This window comes from Lampetra planeri, chromosome 41, assembly GCF_965212315.1.
Source record: "Lampetra planeri chromosome 41, kcLamPlan1.2.h2, whole genome shotgun sequence".
Taxonomy (NCBI): domain Eukaryota; kingdom Metazoa; phylum Chordata; class Hyperoartia; order Petromyzontiformes; family Petromyzontidae; genus Lampetra; species Lampetra planeri.
Window position 1 is genome coordinate 2,907,312 of NC_136147.1, and position 13,892 is coordinate 2,921,203.

The window sequence follows — 13,892 nt, forward strand, 5'->3', positions numbered from 1 at the left end:
TACATGCACACGCGGGCGCGCGTTCGGCCACTGTAAACATCGCGGTGACACAAAACACGTGGGGGGGGGGAGGGGGGTGGGGGGGTCGGGGTGCGTTGGACGGAAGCAGCGATGAGTGCAGAGACGGCGACTGCAGGTGCCTCCACACGTGCCCCACGTGACTCCACACGTGCCCCACGTGACTCCACACGTGCCCCACGTGACTCCACACGTGCCTCCACACGTGCCCCACGTGACTCCAGGCACGGCCACTCGAGTACACCGCGTGCCGATCCGTCAATCCCCTGCAAATTGTAACCCCCCCACCACCCACCCACCCCCCCACCACCCCCCCCACCACCCCGATATTCCTCTAATCCTACGGCACGCCCTGGGCACGGCGGCCACCTGGCCATGGCACAGCCTCCCAGACACGGGCATCACGGCCGCAAGCCGTCACGGCGAGAAACTCCTCCACGCGGGAGCCACAAGACGCACGAGGTTGCGAGTGCGCGCGGGGAGAGTTCACCGCGGTGAGCGAGGTGACCAGGAGACTGTGGCAGCACCATCATCATCACCATCACAAACATCATCACCAACATCATAATCACCACCACCATCATCACCACCACCACCATCACCACCACCATCATCACCACCACCACCATCACCACCACTATCACCCATTATCACCACCACCATCACCCACCATCACCACCAACATCACCATAATTACAAGCCACGATCTATCCATTGCTGAACAAAGCCCCCCCCCCGCCGCTCCATCTCCGCGGTGCACCTCCTGTCCCCTCCACTGGCTGCCACTCTTTCGTGAAGTCTCGATCACCGGTCATCACCGTCGTCATTGTCGCATTTATTTCATCGCGCGCAAGTCACACAACACGGCTCTCGATGCGCAAGCCCGGGAGAAATTTGGGGGCGACACGTTGATTAAAATCGAATCGGGGGAACGGCTCACGGGGGAACGCGACGGCAATCTGAGTAAGCGGGACGAGGGAATGGGATCGTGGCCGAGCGTGGCGATCCAACGAACGTCTCGGGGGGGGGGGGGGGAGGGTGCGGTCACACAAAGGGTGCCCACACGGCACCCTGCACACCACACACGCACTCAAGCACGCACACACACACGCACGCACGCACACACACGCACACCATTGCACAAAGATCCGCCGTATAGACTTAACCAGAGGCACGTGCTGTTAGCGAGCTCCTATGAAGGCCTGCACAGCACCACACGAGGGGTTGGGTGGCCAGCTTCACGCCCGGCCGCCTTTGTCTCCCCAGTGGCGATGTTTACACACCGCACCAGGTACTCATTTGAGGCTGAGTCGACCTAGGGGAGGCCACGGGACCGATTCAGATAATCGTCACTGATGTTGGCAGTGAGCGGGGGTTCATAGCGCAGCGTAGCGCTAACCACTACACTACCGCCTCCCCACCCTTGCACGCACATGCCACGCATATGCCACGCACACACAGGTGGGCACACACTTCCCCCGCTGGCGCCACCGTTCTAACGCACGACGCGGCACCCAGGCTCATGTGTGGGGTGGGGGGGGGCATGACAGTGCACCCGCTCACGACAACTCGTTTGCTCACCCATTTGTCCGATTACCCACTTGCTCACCCACCCGGATGAGGAGGTGAGTGCGTAAGGGCGAGTGTGAAGGTGAGCTGGTGACTGAGTAAGGGGTATGGGTGAGTAGACGAGGGTGAGTGGGTGAAAGCAAGTGGCTGAGTGGGTGAGAGTGAGTGGGTGAGTGAATGGGTGAGAGTGAGTGGGTAAGAGTGAGTGAGTGGGTGAGAGTGAGTGGGTGAGAGTGAGTGGGGAAGTGTGAGTTGGTGACTGAGTAAGGCTTATGGCGAGTGGACGAGCGCGAGTGGGTATGTGGTTGAGAGTGAGTGAGTTGGTGACTCGGCAAGGGTGAGTTGGTAAGGGTCAGGGGTGAAAGTGAGTGAGTCGGTGAGTGGGTAAGGGTGGGTGAGTTGGTAAGGATTGGTGGGTGAGTGAATCGGTGAGTGGATGGATGAGTGAGCTGGTGAGTTAGTGAGTGGATGGGTGAGCGACTTGGTGAAGTGGGTGAGCGAGTTGGTGAGTGGGTAAGGGTGTGTGGGTGAGTGAATTGGTGAGTGGATGGATGAGTGAGCTGGTGAGTGGGTGAGTGGATGGATGAGCGAGTCGGTGAGTGGGGCGGGTCTCAGGGCCCGACCTCCACCACGGGTCGCAGGTCCTCCAGGATGCCGCTCATCTCCTGCTCCAGCGTGAAGATGAGACCTGCACACACACACACACCACCGTCATCTCCCACAATCATCGATCCACTGCTGGATGAAGCCCCGAGTCGTCTCCATCCCTCACAGCAACATCCGTCATTCGTCACTAAGTGGCGATTACGTCACCGCGTAGCTTGTGCCAGGCTAGGTGCACTCGGAGGCCACGCGAAGTGTCGAAGGCTCGCAGCTGGCAGGAGGTCACAGGACAGCCCCAGGTGCTGTGGGTTGAATTGAACATGTGGGGCCTTCACGACCAATATTTTGATTCATAATAGATTTTTTGGAGTCAGCTTGTATAAATGAGATGAATGTTGTACACCCTCCTCCACCTGGGCAAACACTTAAGACGCAACCACACACACACACACAGTGTGCAAACCCTGCAACACCAAGGCTGGCAAGGCACATGCGGGGGTGGGGGGGCCTGCATCACAACCGGAGTCATTTGAGGCTGAGCCGACCTAAGGGAGGACCAGGACCAATTCACATAATCGTCATTGTTGCTTTGCCGTGAGCGGGGATCGAACTCGGGTCGCCGAGTTTGCAGCACTGCACGCTAACCGCTACACTACCACTCCCAACACCCCCTGTACACCAGTACACACAAATACAAAGATCCCCCGTATAGCCTTAACAGACCGTTGGGGCAAGTGCTGTTAGCGTGCACCTATGAAGGGCAGCACACGAGGGAATGGGTGGCCAGTACCATGCCCGGCCGCCTTTGTCTCCCCAGTGGCAATGTTTAGACACCTCACCATGTAACCATTTGAGGCTGAATCGACCTATCGGAGGCCCAGAACCAGTTCAGATAATCGTCACTGGTGTTGGCCGTGAGCGGGAACTGAACCCGGGTCGCCAGGTTCATAGCGCGGCGCGCTAACCGTTACACTACCCGTAACACAAACACACTCATGCGCGCGCGTACACACACCCACTCACGGCACCGCCGCCCTTGTTTGATGGGGCCGGGATCAAACAGCGGCACCAGCAAAAACATCCGGGCTCCGCCACCATTACCACCCACACTTTCACCTGCACCTTGACAACAACCGCTCACAGCCACGATTTGGTTCAGCACCGGCCTGACCCCCCCCCCCCCCCCCCCCCGATTCAAAAGGGGCCGGGGGTCGGTGGGCAGGCGGTGGGGAAAGGGGGGGGGAAGTGATGGTGGCGAGATTTCAGTGGTGGGGGGGGAGGGGTGGCAGCCGTGAGCTCGGAGTGAGCGAGAGAGAGATGGAGGAAGACCACCACGGAGCTCCCGCATGGTTCCGTTGCGAGTAACAATCCTCGTCTTCCTCCGCCCGGCGTCACGCTCAGGCGGCCTCTGTCAATGGCCGGAGCGGAGTGAGGTGTGGTGGTGGCGGTGGGGGGTGGGAGCGGCCAGCTCGCCCCAAACTGGTTTGGTGGTGGAGCTACGCCAGGGCCACCCCGGAGCCGGCGACCTCACCTGTGTTGGCGGCGCTGCTCGCCACGAAGCTCACCACCAGCGGCAGCCGGTTGAAGTGAACCACCTGGGCCACACACGCGGTACACGGGGTGGTGGCGGCGGCAGGGAGGGGGGGGGGGGCAGTTAGCGAGGAAAATAGGGACGTACGCGCGCACGCACGTGTGTGAATGGACAAACGCGCGCCCCGCACGCGCGCGTTGACGCACGCGTGCGCAAAGACAAAGATCCCCGCCGTGCAGCCCACACAGGATGTTGGGGCGAGCGCCGTTAGCGAGTGTCTATGAAGGCCGGCACGACACACGAAGGGGGGGCGGGCGGCCAACACCGCGCGCCTGCCCGGCCGCCTGTCTTTGTCTCCGCATCAGGTACTCGTTTAAGGCCGAGTCGACCTAGGGGAGGGCCCAGGAACAGTTTAAAACAAATCTCTATTTGGTATTGGAGGCGAGCAGGAATTAAACGCTGGTTGCCAGGGTTCGTGCGTGGTGTAGCGGCAAGCAGCGCTTGCACACACCCCCACGAACACGTGCGAACACATAAACACACGCGCACGGGGCAGGGTGGAAGTCTGTGGGGAGGGTAGACACACAAAGACAAAGATCCCCCATGTAGCTAACACAGGCTGTTTGGGCAAGTGCTGTTCGCAAGCACCTATTAAGGCCGGCACGGTACACCAGGGGGTGAGTGGCCAGCACCATGCCTGGCCAGCACCATGCCTGGCCACGTTTACACACCGCACCAGGTACTCATTTAGTGCCAAGTCGACCTACAGGAGGCCCAGACTGACGTTGCCTGCGAGCGGGAATCGAACCTGGGTCTCTGCGTTCGCAGCGCAGTGGTTAGCGCCCTGCGCTACAAACCCGCTCCCCACAGCAGACACACACACACTCTCTCACACACGCACGCACGCTCACACACACACACCTCGGTCACTGCCGGAAAGATCGCCGGAGGAAGGTCTCTGGCGGAGCGTGAAGGTAAACACGGCCTTCAAAGCGGCACGCTCATTAAATCATTCGCGCGTGCGGCCCCCTGTGCCCCTCGCCCAACACGCGGCCCACAGCCGGGCCGTGCGGTCCGCTGTGCCGCACACAAAAGACCTGTGTCTTGGTGGCCTCTTACCTTGCCTGCACAGGTGCACTCACTCTAATTGGTAAGCTGCCCACACAGGCATGCCCGCCGCGATTACCAAGTTACCCACACAGGTGCACCCACTGTGATTGGCAAGCTGTCCACAGGCGCACCCACTAATTAGTAAGCTGCCCGCACAGACGCACCCACTAATTAGTAAGCTGCCCGCACAGACGCACCCACTAATTAGTAAGCTGCCCGCACAGACGCGCCCACTAATTAGTAAGCTGCCAACACAGGCGCACCGACTAATTAGTAAGCTGCCAACACAGGCGCACCCACTAATTAGTAAGCTGCCCGCACAGACGCACCCACTAATTAGTAAGCTGCCAACACAGACGCACCGACTAATTAGTAAGCTGCCAACACAGACGCACCGACTAATTAGTAAGCTGCCAACACAGGCGCACCCACTAATTAGTAAGCTGCCAACACAGACGAACCCACTAATTAGTAAGCTGCCAACACAGGCGCACCGACTAATTAGTAAGCTGCCAACACAGACGCACCGACTAATTAGTAAGCTGCCAACACAGACGAACCCACTAATTAGTAAGCTGCCAACACAGGCGCACCCACTAATTAGTAAGCTGCCAACACAGACGCACCGACTAATTAGTAAGCTGCCAACACAGGCACACCCACTAATTAGTAAGCTGCCAACACAGGCGCACCGACTAATTAGTAAGCTGCCAACACAGGCGCACCCACTAATTAGTAAGCTGCCCGCACAGACGCACCCACTAATTAGTAAGCTGCCAACACAGGCACACCCACTAATTAGTAAGCTGCCAACACAGGCGCACCGACTAATTAGTAAGCTGCCAACACAGGCGCGCCCGCTGTGATTGGCAAGATGTCCACACAGGTACACCCACTAATTAGTAAGCTGCCCCACACAGGCGCACCCACTAATTAGTAAGCTGCCCCACATAGACGCACCCACTAATTAGTAAGCTGCGCACACAGGTTCACCCACTAATTAGTAAGCTGCGCACACAGGTTCACCCACTGTGATTAGCAAGCTGTCCACACAGGCGCACCGACTACGATTAGTAAGCTGACGGGAAAAGTGTAAACAAAAAGTCTCTCCATATGACAACCACTGTTGACTTCCCCACAAAGTGTTGGTCATTGTATCAACCCGGAAGGGATGATGGGCTGAGTCAACTTCCCCAACCATAATTCGAACTCGCGACCGTGCGAGCCGCTTGCTCTTCCGCTGAGCCACCTGTGCAGTGGTTAGCGCTGCATTCAGCACAAGCCACTTGGTGGCAGAGCTGTCCAAAATAACTAAACATACAATTCACCCCCTTCACGCAAATGTCTCTTCACATGAAATATAAAATACATTTTTTAAAAAGGGTACCACATCCCATTGGCGACACACGGCCTTCTGGGTGCTCGTCATTTCAGCAGCATTGATTCGACACGAGCAAAACTCTGGACCGGCTTCAACCTTCGGTCAGGAATCAGGAATCAGGCCTGCTTGCTTGAACCGATGCTGGAAACCTGGCAGATGTTAATAGGCAAGGGGACCCTCTCTCTGTTAGATGTGGGTCCTAATTCGATGCACAACAAAGACGTATCAGTAGCGTCGCTGCAGGGAAAACACTGTCGCTGACTGGGAGACAGCATCTGAATGAGCTCATTCAGACGCTGTCTTCCCGACAGACCTGATGACGACTGCTTGCGTTGTGGCCGAAACGTCGTGAGAATTATTTTATTATGTTTTATTTTATTATTTTTATTGTTTCCATTCTACGTGACTTTACCGAAAGAACCAAGAAGATTTGTGGCGAATTTGGCGTTTGCTGGTGTTGTGTGAAGACTTCGACGTAAGTGCCGCCCCACAAGGAGACGGAGCCCGCGAAGTGTGGGGGGCGAGACGGGGAACTCGCGGATGACTCTACTGCCTCCTGGCAGCCATGTCTCCACATTGCAGGCTCACGGCTCCACAGACTTCAGTGTGTACGTGTGTGCGTGGGTTAGCGCTACGCTGCGCTACGAACCCGGCCACTCGAGTTGGATTACCGCTCACGGCCAACACGGGTGACAATTATTGGAACCGGTCCTGGGCCTCCACAAGGTCGACTCAGCCTCAAATGAGTACCTGGTGCGATGTGTAGTAAACATCAAAACTGGGGAGACAAAGGCGGCCGGGCGTGGTGCTAGCCACCCACCCCCATGTGTGGTGCCGGCCTTAATGAGTGCTCACTAACAGCACCTGCCCCAACAATCTGTTAAGGCTATATGGGGGATCTTTGTCTTTATGTGTGTGGATGTGTCCTCAAACTCGGTCAGGCATGGTGCTGGCCGCCCACCCTCTCGTGCGCCGTGCCGCCCTTCATAGGTGCTGCTCGCTAACAGCACTTGCCCCAAAAGTCTGTTCAATCTATACAGGCAAAATGTGCCCTTTATGTATCTACGGCGAGCAGTGGTGCAGTGTTTTGAGGACAAAGCAAAAGATCCCGCTTCTCGCCTTAACAGACTGTTGGGGCAAGTGCTGTTAGCGAGCACCTATGAAGGCCGACACGGAACACAATGGGGTGGGTGGCAAGCACCACACCCGGGCACCTTTGTCTCCCCAGTGCTGGTGTTTCACACACCATATCAGGTTCTCATTTGAGGCTGAGTCGACCTAGGGGGTGGCCAAGATCGATTCAGAAGATCATCACTGGTGTTGGCTGTGAGCGGGAATCGAACTAAGGTCGCTGAGTTTGTAGCAGAAGCGCCCTAGCTGCTACACTACCGCTCCCCATGGTTACACATCCAATACCCGCCATATGCCACTAATTAACAGTGATGTCACCACAGCGCCTGTGCCAGGCCAGGTGCACTTTGAGGCGACGTGAAGTGTTGATTACAGGACAGACCCAGTGTGGCACGTTCTGTTTACGTAACAAACCTTACTAATTGGCTGTGTCGAGTGGTGGCGGTTTTAACGACACATTTATATATTTACCCGATCTAACCCAAAAAACCTGTATTGTGGATGACTGAGATCACTGGTAGATGCACCTGGTGTGCCCCCTACTGTGTCAACTTTACACTGCACAGATGTGCGTGTCCTGTGTTGTTAAGGCACCTGGAAGGAGCTGTAGTAGCACACGATGCTCTTGTTCTTGGACAGGCCGAGCTTGCTGCCCTGATCCGTGGCGAGGGCAAATGTGCCCAGGAAGCTGGGACGCAGAGCCGTTTCTGGCGCGTTCTCCGTGGCCACTGAAGGGACAACGGAGAAGAAAGGTGGGGGGGGGGGGGAGCAAGGGGAGGGGGGTAGCGAAGGCAGGGTTGAAAATGGGGTTGTTTTTTGACGTGTAAGTTTTCGCACGGCCAATATTAAGGATTCATTATAGATTTTTGGGTGAGGACACGTAATGATTTGGCCAGATTTCTCTGCAGTCAGACCCTTCACCACCCAACACTACATAGCCGAACAAATTAAGCTGTCACAAGAGCAAGAGTTTAATGCGCAAATTATTTGTTGTTTCAGCTCACTCACCGGTGAGCCAAATAACAATTCTCACACCCCAATTTTGCAACTCGACACGATGTTATGACTTTAAACTGCGCCTCGCATCTTCAGGATAATCCTGTCAGAATGTAATCCAGAAAGCCATTCTAATATGCATGCGTTCCAAAGTTTCGGATTAATCTGATTTTTTTTTCTAAATCAGCCCGAGGAGCGTGGTGAAGCACGATGAAGCGTGATAAAGCGCGGGGAAGGGTGATAAAGCGTGATAAAGCGTGATAAAGCGTGATAAAGCGTGATAAAGCGCGGGGAAGGGTGATAAAGCGTGATAAAGCGTGATAAAGCGTGATAAAGCGTGATAAAGCGCGGGGAAGGGTGATGAAGGGTGATAAAGCGTGATAAAGCGTGATAAAGTGTGATAAAGCGCGGGGAAGGGTGATAAAGCGTGAAAAAGCGTGATAAAGCGTGATAAAGCGCGGGGAAGGGTGATAAAGCGTGATAAAGCGTGATAAAGTGTGATAAAGCGCAGTGAAGGGTGATAAAGCGTGATAAAGCGTGATAAAGCGTGATAAAGCGTGATAAAGCGTGGTGAAGCGCAGTGAAGCGTGATAAAGCGTGATAAAGCGTGATAAAGCGTGATAAAGCGCGGGGAAGGGTGATAAAGCGTGATAAAGCGTGATAAAGTGTGATAAAGCGCGGGGAAGGGTGATAAAGCGTGATAAAGCGTGATAAAGTGTGATAAAGCGCAGTGAAGGGTGATAAAGCGTGATAAAGCGTGATAAAGCGTGATAAAGCGTGATAAAGCGTGATAAAGCGTGATAAAGCGCGGGGAAAGGTGATAAAGCGTGATAAAGTGTGATAAAGCGCAGTGAAGGGTGATAAAGCGTGATAAAGCGTGATATAAGCGCGGTGAAGTGTGGCGAGGCACAGTGAAGCGTGGTCACGCACGGTGAAGTGTGAAGCATGAAACGTGGAGGAGCGTGGTGAAGCATGAAGCGTGGTGAAGCGTGGTGAAGCGTGGTGAAGCGTGGTGAAGCATGAAGCGTGGTGAAGCGTGGTGAAGCATGAAGCGTGGTGAAGCGTGGTGAAGCATGAAGCGTGGTGAAGCGTGGTGAAGCGTGAAGCACGGTGAAGCACGGTGAAGCGTGATAAAGCGCGGAGAAATGTGGCGAGGCACAGTGAAGCGTGGTCATGCACGGTGAAGCGTGAAGCATGAAACGTGGCGGAGCGCGGTGAAGCATGCAGCGCGGTGAAGCGTGGTGAAGCGCGGTGAAGCGCGGTGAAGCGCGGCACCTTTGATGATGGGCACGCCGTCGCGATCCGAGATGACGATGGCGTGGAGCCCTTCCACCCTGAGCAGAGCAGACACGGGACAGAGATCACATGACACGCGGCGACCAACCACAGCTCACCGTAACCCATGCCAGCACGTGATCACATGATACGGAAGCCCAATCGCAATTCAAATTAAGATTTCGGTTGAATGGATTGAGACAAATTCTAGAAGGGAAAAGGATGATTAGACAAAGTTACTTACTTCACCAGTTGCTTATAGAGGTACCTCTTGAGCTCCTGTAACACATAGATGTGGGGCAAATCAACCACGGCCTCCCGATTACCAAGACACCTCAAAATCACACGCACACACACCTACATATACCACAAGCGCGCACACACAACACACGCGCCAACGCCAAAATACATGTAACACTACAAACATGCATCAATTCTAGATTTGAAGCTTTCGTTACTGCAAGGATTCATACTCTTTGTTTTTTTCGGTAAAGTCACGTAGGTAAAAAATAAAATAAATGAAAACTAATAATTTACTTGTTTTCATTTATTTTATTTTTTACCTGCGTGACTTTACCGAAAAAAAATAAAGAGTTTAAACATGCATCACACACCGCACACAGACGTCTGCAATTACCATGACACAACACGTACACACCACACACACACTCACAGATGTCTCCGGTTACCATGAACACACATTTTAGGTGGTACGTCATCCACCTTCCCAGCTCTTACCGTCCCGTTTCCTGTTTCCAAGAAGTGAGGGCGCTTTGCATAGGAGGGGAGATAGCGAGGTGAGCGGTAGAAAAGAGTGCACGGACAGTGAGGGAATGCGTAGAGTGGAGAGACTGGTGGAGGGGCAAAATCAGAATCTGTATTCATATTGGAGGAATCCGATGAGCTATGAAGCTCTTTTTCACAGGCAGTCAGGGGAGAGTGGAAAGAGGGTGAGGCCCTGTGATGGACGCCTCTGCCATGAGGGATGAGTGCGCAAACACATGGGAACACAGCAGGTAGCACAGCAAGTAGCACCGACCCCTGGGGGCTCGGGAGTGTCGGAACTCGTCGTTTTTTCTCACCTCCGCCATGGCGAGGCCGGACCACCAGAGGCTCGGCGCAGACTCGCAGAGGGAGGAGGGCGGAGGCCCCGGGTGAAATGTCTGCAGTGAGCACACCGATTATAATAAACCACAGTGAGAAAATATATAAACAATCTACCATATATCTCCGCTCCGGAAAGTACACACCGATTATAATAAACCACAGTGAGAAAATATATAAACAATCTACCATATATCTCAGCAGTGACGGGCCATCAACACCATGGGCTCTGTGTGATGGTACAGTGAACGTGGCAAATCCCTAACAATAACACTCTACTCTGTTCTTTACTTACCCAGGATAACCTCAAGACTCCTTGTAATGAGACTCCTGCTACATTATAAAGTGTGGGTGAACTCCCACCTATTCCAAAAACGTCCGACCAGCGTGGAAGAGTAGGCCAATGTACCTTCTCGAGGGCTTTCTTGAGCTCCCTCTAGTCGAGGGCCCCTTCCGCCAGTAGTGACGTGAGCTAGCTATTGCACAGCTGCGCCTTTATACCTTTACCATGAGACTCGGCGAGGTTCTCCTGGTCGAACAAGCGTCCTTATTATAGCAAGAGCCTGCTACCAACTCCATTATTTGAAAGAGTTTAGCTTCGTATTGGGAGACTTTTGACTCACGGTTTTCCCCGTCCCTCGCTTCCCCCTTCCCCAGATCTACCTCCCTAAACCTCCGTCACCTCCACCTCCTCCATCCCCGCAGTCCCCCATCTCACAACCGCCTTCCAAACCCATCTCCTCCCCCCATGGGTGCCCGACCCAGCCAGGGCCCTTCCCCCTCCCCCCGCGCCGGGCCAGGCCCGCCTTTCTCGGTAGGGTCACTAGGCAAGAGAGGTGGAGACCAGGCCGCAACCCGGAGATCCTCGGGGAAGCGAGGGGCCTCCACCCCCTTGCCCCGCTCGTCTTATCGCCGCGATGTCAGTGTCCTCGACAACGACGAGGTTGGCGGGGGAGATGAAGGGGGGAGCGGTGCACTCACCCCGGGAGGGAGGGCAGACGAGGCGAGAGGAAGAGCCGAGGCGACCGCGAATACAACACAAGCGACGGCGGGCACGTGACCCGACCGACTCACGTGGTCACAGCCTCACCCCACGTGACCCCAGCCTTCACAATGGTGTGGTTTTTTGGGGGTGGTCAGATTTCGTGAATATTTACGCGATTCAACCCACGAAAAATCACCTTGATTGCGGATATTGGTCGCGGAAGCGTACGTGATGAAGCTAAACAGTTTTTTTGTATTTCCCCAGGTAAGGCCCTCAGAGCTTTATGGCTTTTTTATGAGACCTATTACACGATGTAACACGATGTTTGTCCCTGGGTAGTTATTTTCTCATTGCTTATGCCTCAAAAGTACAGAAAATTGATATTAGTCCCCACAAACTTTGCTTTTGTTACCAGGACTTTAAGTGAAGGAATGACACAAATTCACACGTTTTCCCATTGAAAATAGGTACATTGAAAAATATCACTGTTCTGGTCACAAAAGCAAAGTTTGTAAAAAATAATAGCCATTTTCTGTACTTGAGGCATGAGCAATTAGGAAATAACACTTATTACCCAGGAACAAAAAACTAAGACATTTGTTAGTGTTATTATTGTGTCCTGGTCACAAAAGCAAAGTTTGTGGGGAATAATAGCCATTTTCTGTACTTTTCAGGCATAAGCAATTGGAAAATAACACTACCCAGGAACAAAACTAGTTTTTGTTACACAGTTATCACAAATGATAGCCATCGAACAAAAATAGATGCAGAGAAATAAAAAGAGTCAAACCTTTGGGTTACACTTACCTGCTGGCGGTCCATTCCCACCTCTTTTCTTTCAGTTGTTTTTGTTGTTGATGCGTGGAGGGTTTAGTTCAGCCCCTCCCTGGGTTGCACGGCGCGAGAGTGAGCATCTCGCCATGGGCGGGTGTGGGGTGTGGGGGGGGAGTGTGGGGGGGGGGGGTGGGGGGAGTGTGGGGTGGGGCGGGGGGAGTGTGGGGGGGGGGGAGTGTGTGGGGGGGCGGGGGGAGTGTGTGGGGGGGGGCGGGGGGAGTGTGGGGGGGGGGAGTGTGAGGGGGAGGGGGGGGGAGTGGGGGGGGGGGCGGGGGGAGTGTGGGGGGGGGGGTTTCCTCAGCCCCCATCGTCCCTCCTGGGGTCGATCCAAAAAATAAGAAACGAACAACGCCTTACGTTTTGATTTTCGGTAAAGTCGCGTAGAAAGAAAATAAATTCAATAATAGAATACGACGTGTCGATTGCAACACAAGCAATCATCATCAGGTACGAATGAATGAGAAAAAATAACTTAGTAAACTGTAATGCAATACAACACAGAGTCGGCTAACATCAGTCAACACCCTACCTGGTTGATTACGTTCTTCCAAAGTGCTAAATTTGAGACAAACAGACACGGGGACACAATTCCTGCAGTCACGAAAGCTCCAAATCAAGTTTAAACCACCTCTACGGGGAGGATTTAAGTTAGTTTTCTGTGTTGTCTCTCTCTGCTTGGGTCTCCGTGTCTGTCTTGTCTCTCTCTCAAATTTCACTTACCTTTTAATTTAGCAATCTTTGGAAGAACGTAATCAACCAGGTTATGGGTTGTGTGTTGACCGACTCTGTGTTGTATTGCATTATATTTATAAATTTACCAGATTCGTTTTTTCTCATTCATTCTTACCTGATGATTGCTTGTGTTGCAATCGAAACGTCGTATTATATTCTTTAATTTTTCTTTCTACGTGACTTTACCAAAAGAACCAACAAGTCATTCCTGCAGTCACGAAAGCTTAAAATCATGAGCAACGCCTTGTCGTGGGAAGTCAAGTGGTTGTCCTACGGATAGACTTCACCGCGCCATGGGAATGTGGAATTTACACAACTGTTTCAGAGCTAGAAACAGTTGAGCAGCACCTCAATGCTCATCTTGAGCCATAAACGCAATAATTTTTTTGTTAAACGTAAGGGTTTGGTTATAGCATTTTGTGCTAGGGGAAGGAGGTGTGTGATTGGAGGCTCAGTGGTTATGTATATTAGGGGTATGTAGTAGTTTAGGGTTCATCGTTGGGTGCTTATTGTGGTTCTGGGCTCAGTATTAGTAGTTTCGAGTTTGGGGACTCGAGCTGGTGGTTAGGATTAAGGTCAAGGGCTGTCTCGGCCGTTTCCCTAGCGTCTTGAGATGCCGTTGC

The 13,892-nt window shown here is 53.5% G+C and overlaps 1 protein-coding gene across 2 annotated transcripts; it reads right to left on the reverse strand.

The window, feature by feature from the left end:
* Positions 1-832: 832 nt before the first annotated feature.
* LAMTOR3 (late endosomal/lysosomal adaptor, MAPK and MTOR activator 3) lies at positions 833-12,618 on the reverse strand. Of its 2 annotated transcripts, none has more exons than XM_078613328.1 (7): positions 12,511-12,618; positions 10,697-10,777; positions 9,859-9,893; positions 9,615-9,673; positions 7,938-8,071; positions 3,722-3,785; positions 833-2,275 (listed from the first exon to the last, which is right to left on the reverse strand). In XM_078613328.1, exons 1-7 carry the CDS (start codon positions 12,523-12,525, stop codon positions 2,199-2,201), a joined length of 465 nt encoding a protein of 154 aa, XP_078469454.1. In that variant the 5' UTR covers positions 12,526-12,618; the 3' UTR covers positions 833-2,198. The 2 variants fall into 2 exon arrangements, with proteins under 2 accessions (XP_078469454.1, XP_078469455.1); XM_078613329.1 differs by lacking the exon at positions 12,511-12,618 and adding an exon at positions 11,700-11,789.
* Positions 12,619-13,892: the final 1,274 nt, after the last annotated feature.

Coding starts and splice junctions, on each gene's coding strand:
- LAMTOR3 (XM_078613328.1), bottom strand. Junction 8,072..9,614: donor CGGCGTGCCCATCATCAAAG/GTGCCGCGCTTC, acceptor TTGTCCCTTCAG/TGGCCACGGAGAACGCGCCA. Junction 3,786..7,937: donor GCTACTACAGCTCCTTCCAG/GTGCCTTAACAA, acceptor TGTGTGGCCCAG/GTGGTTCACTTCAACCGGCT.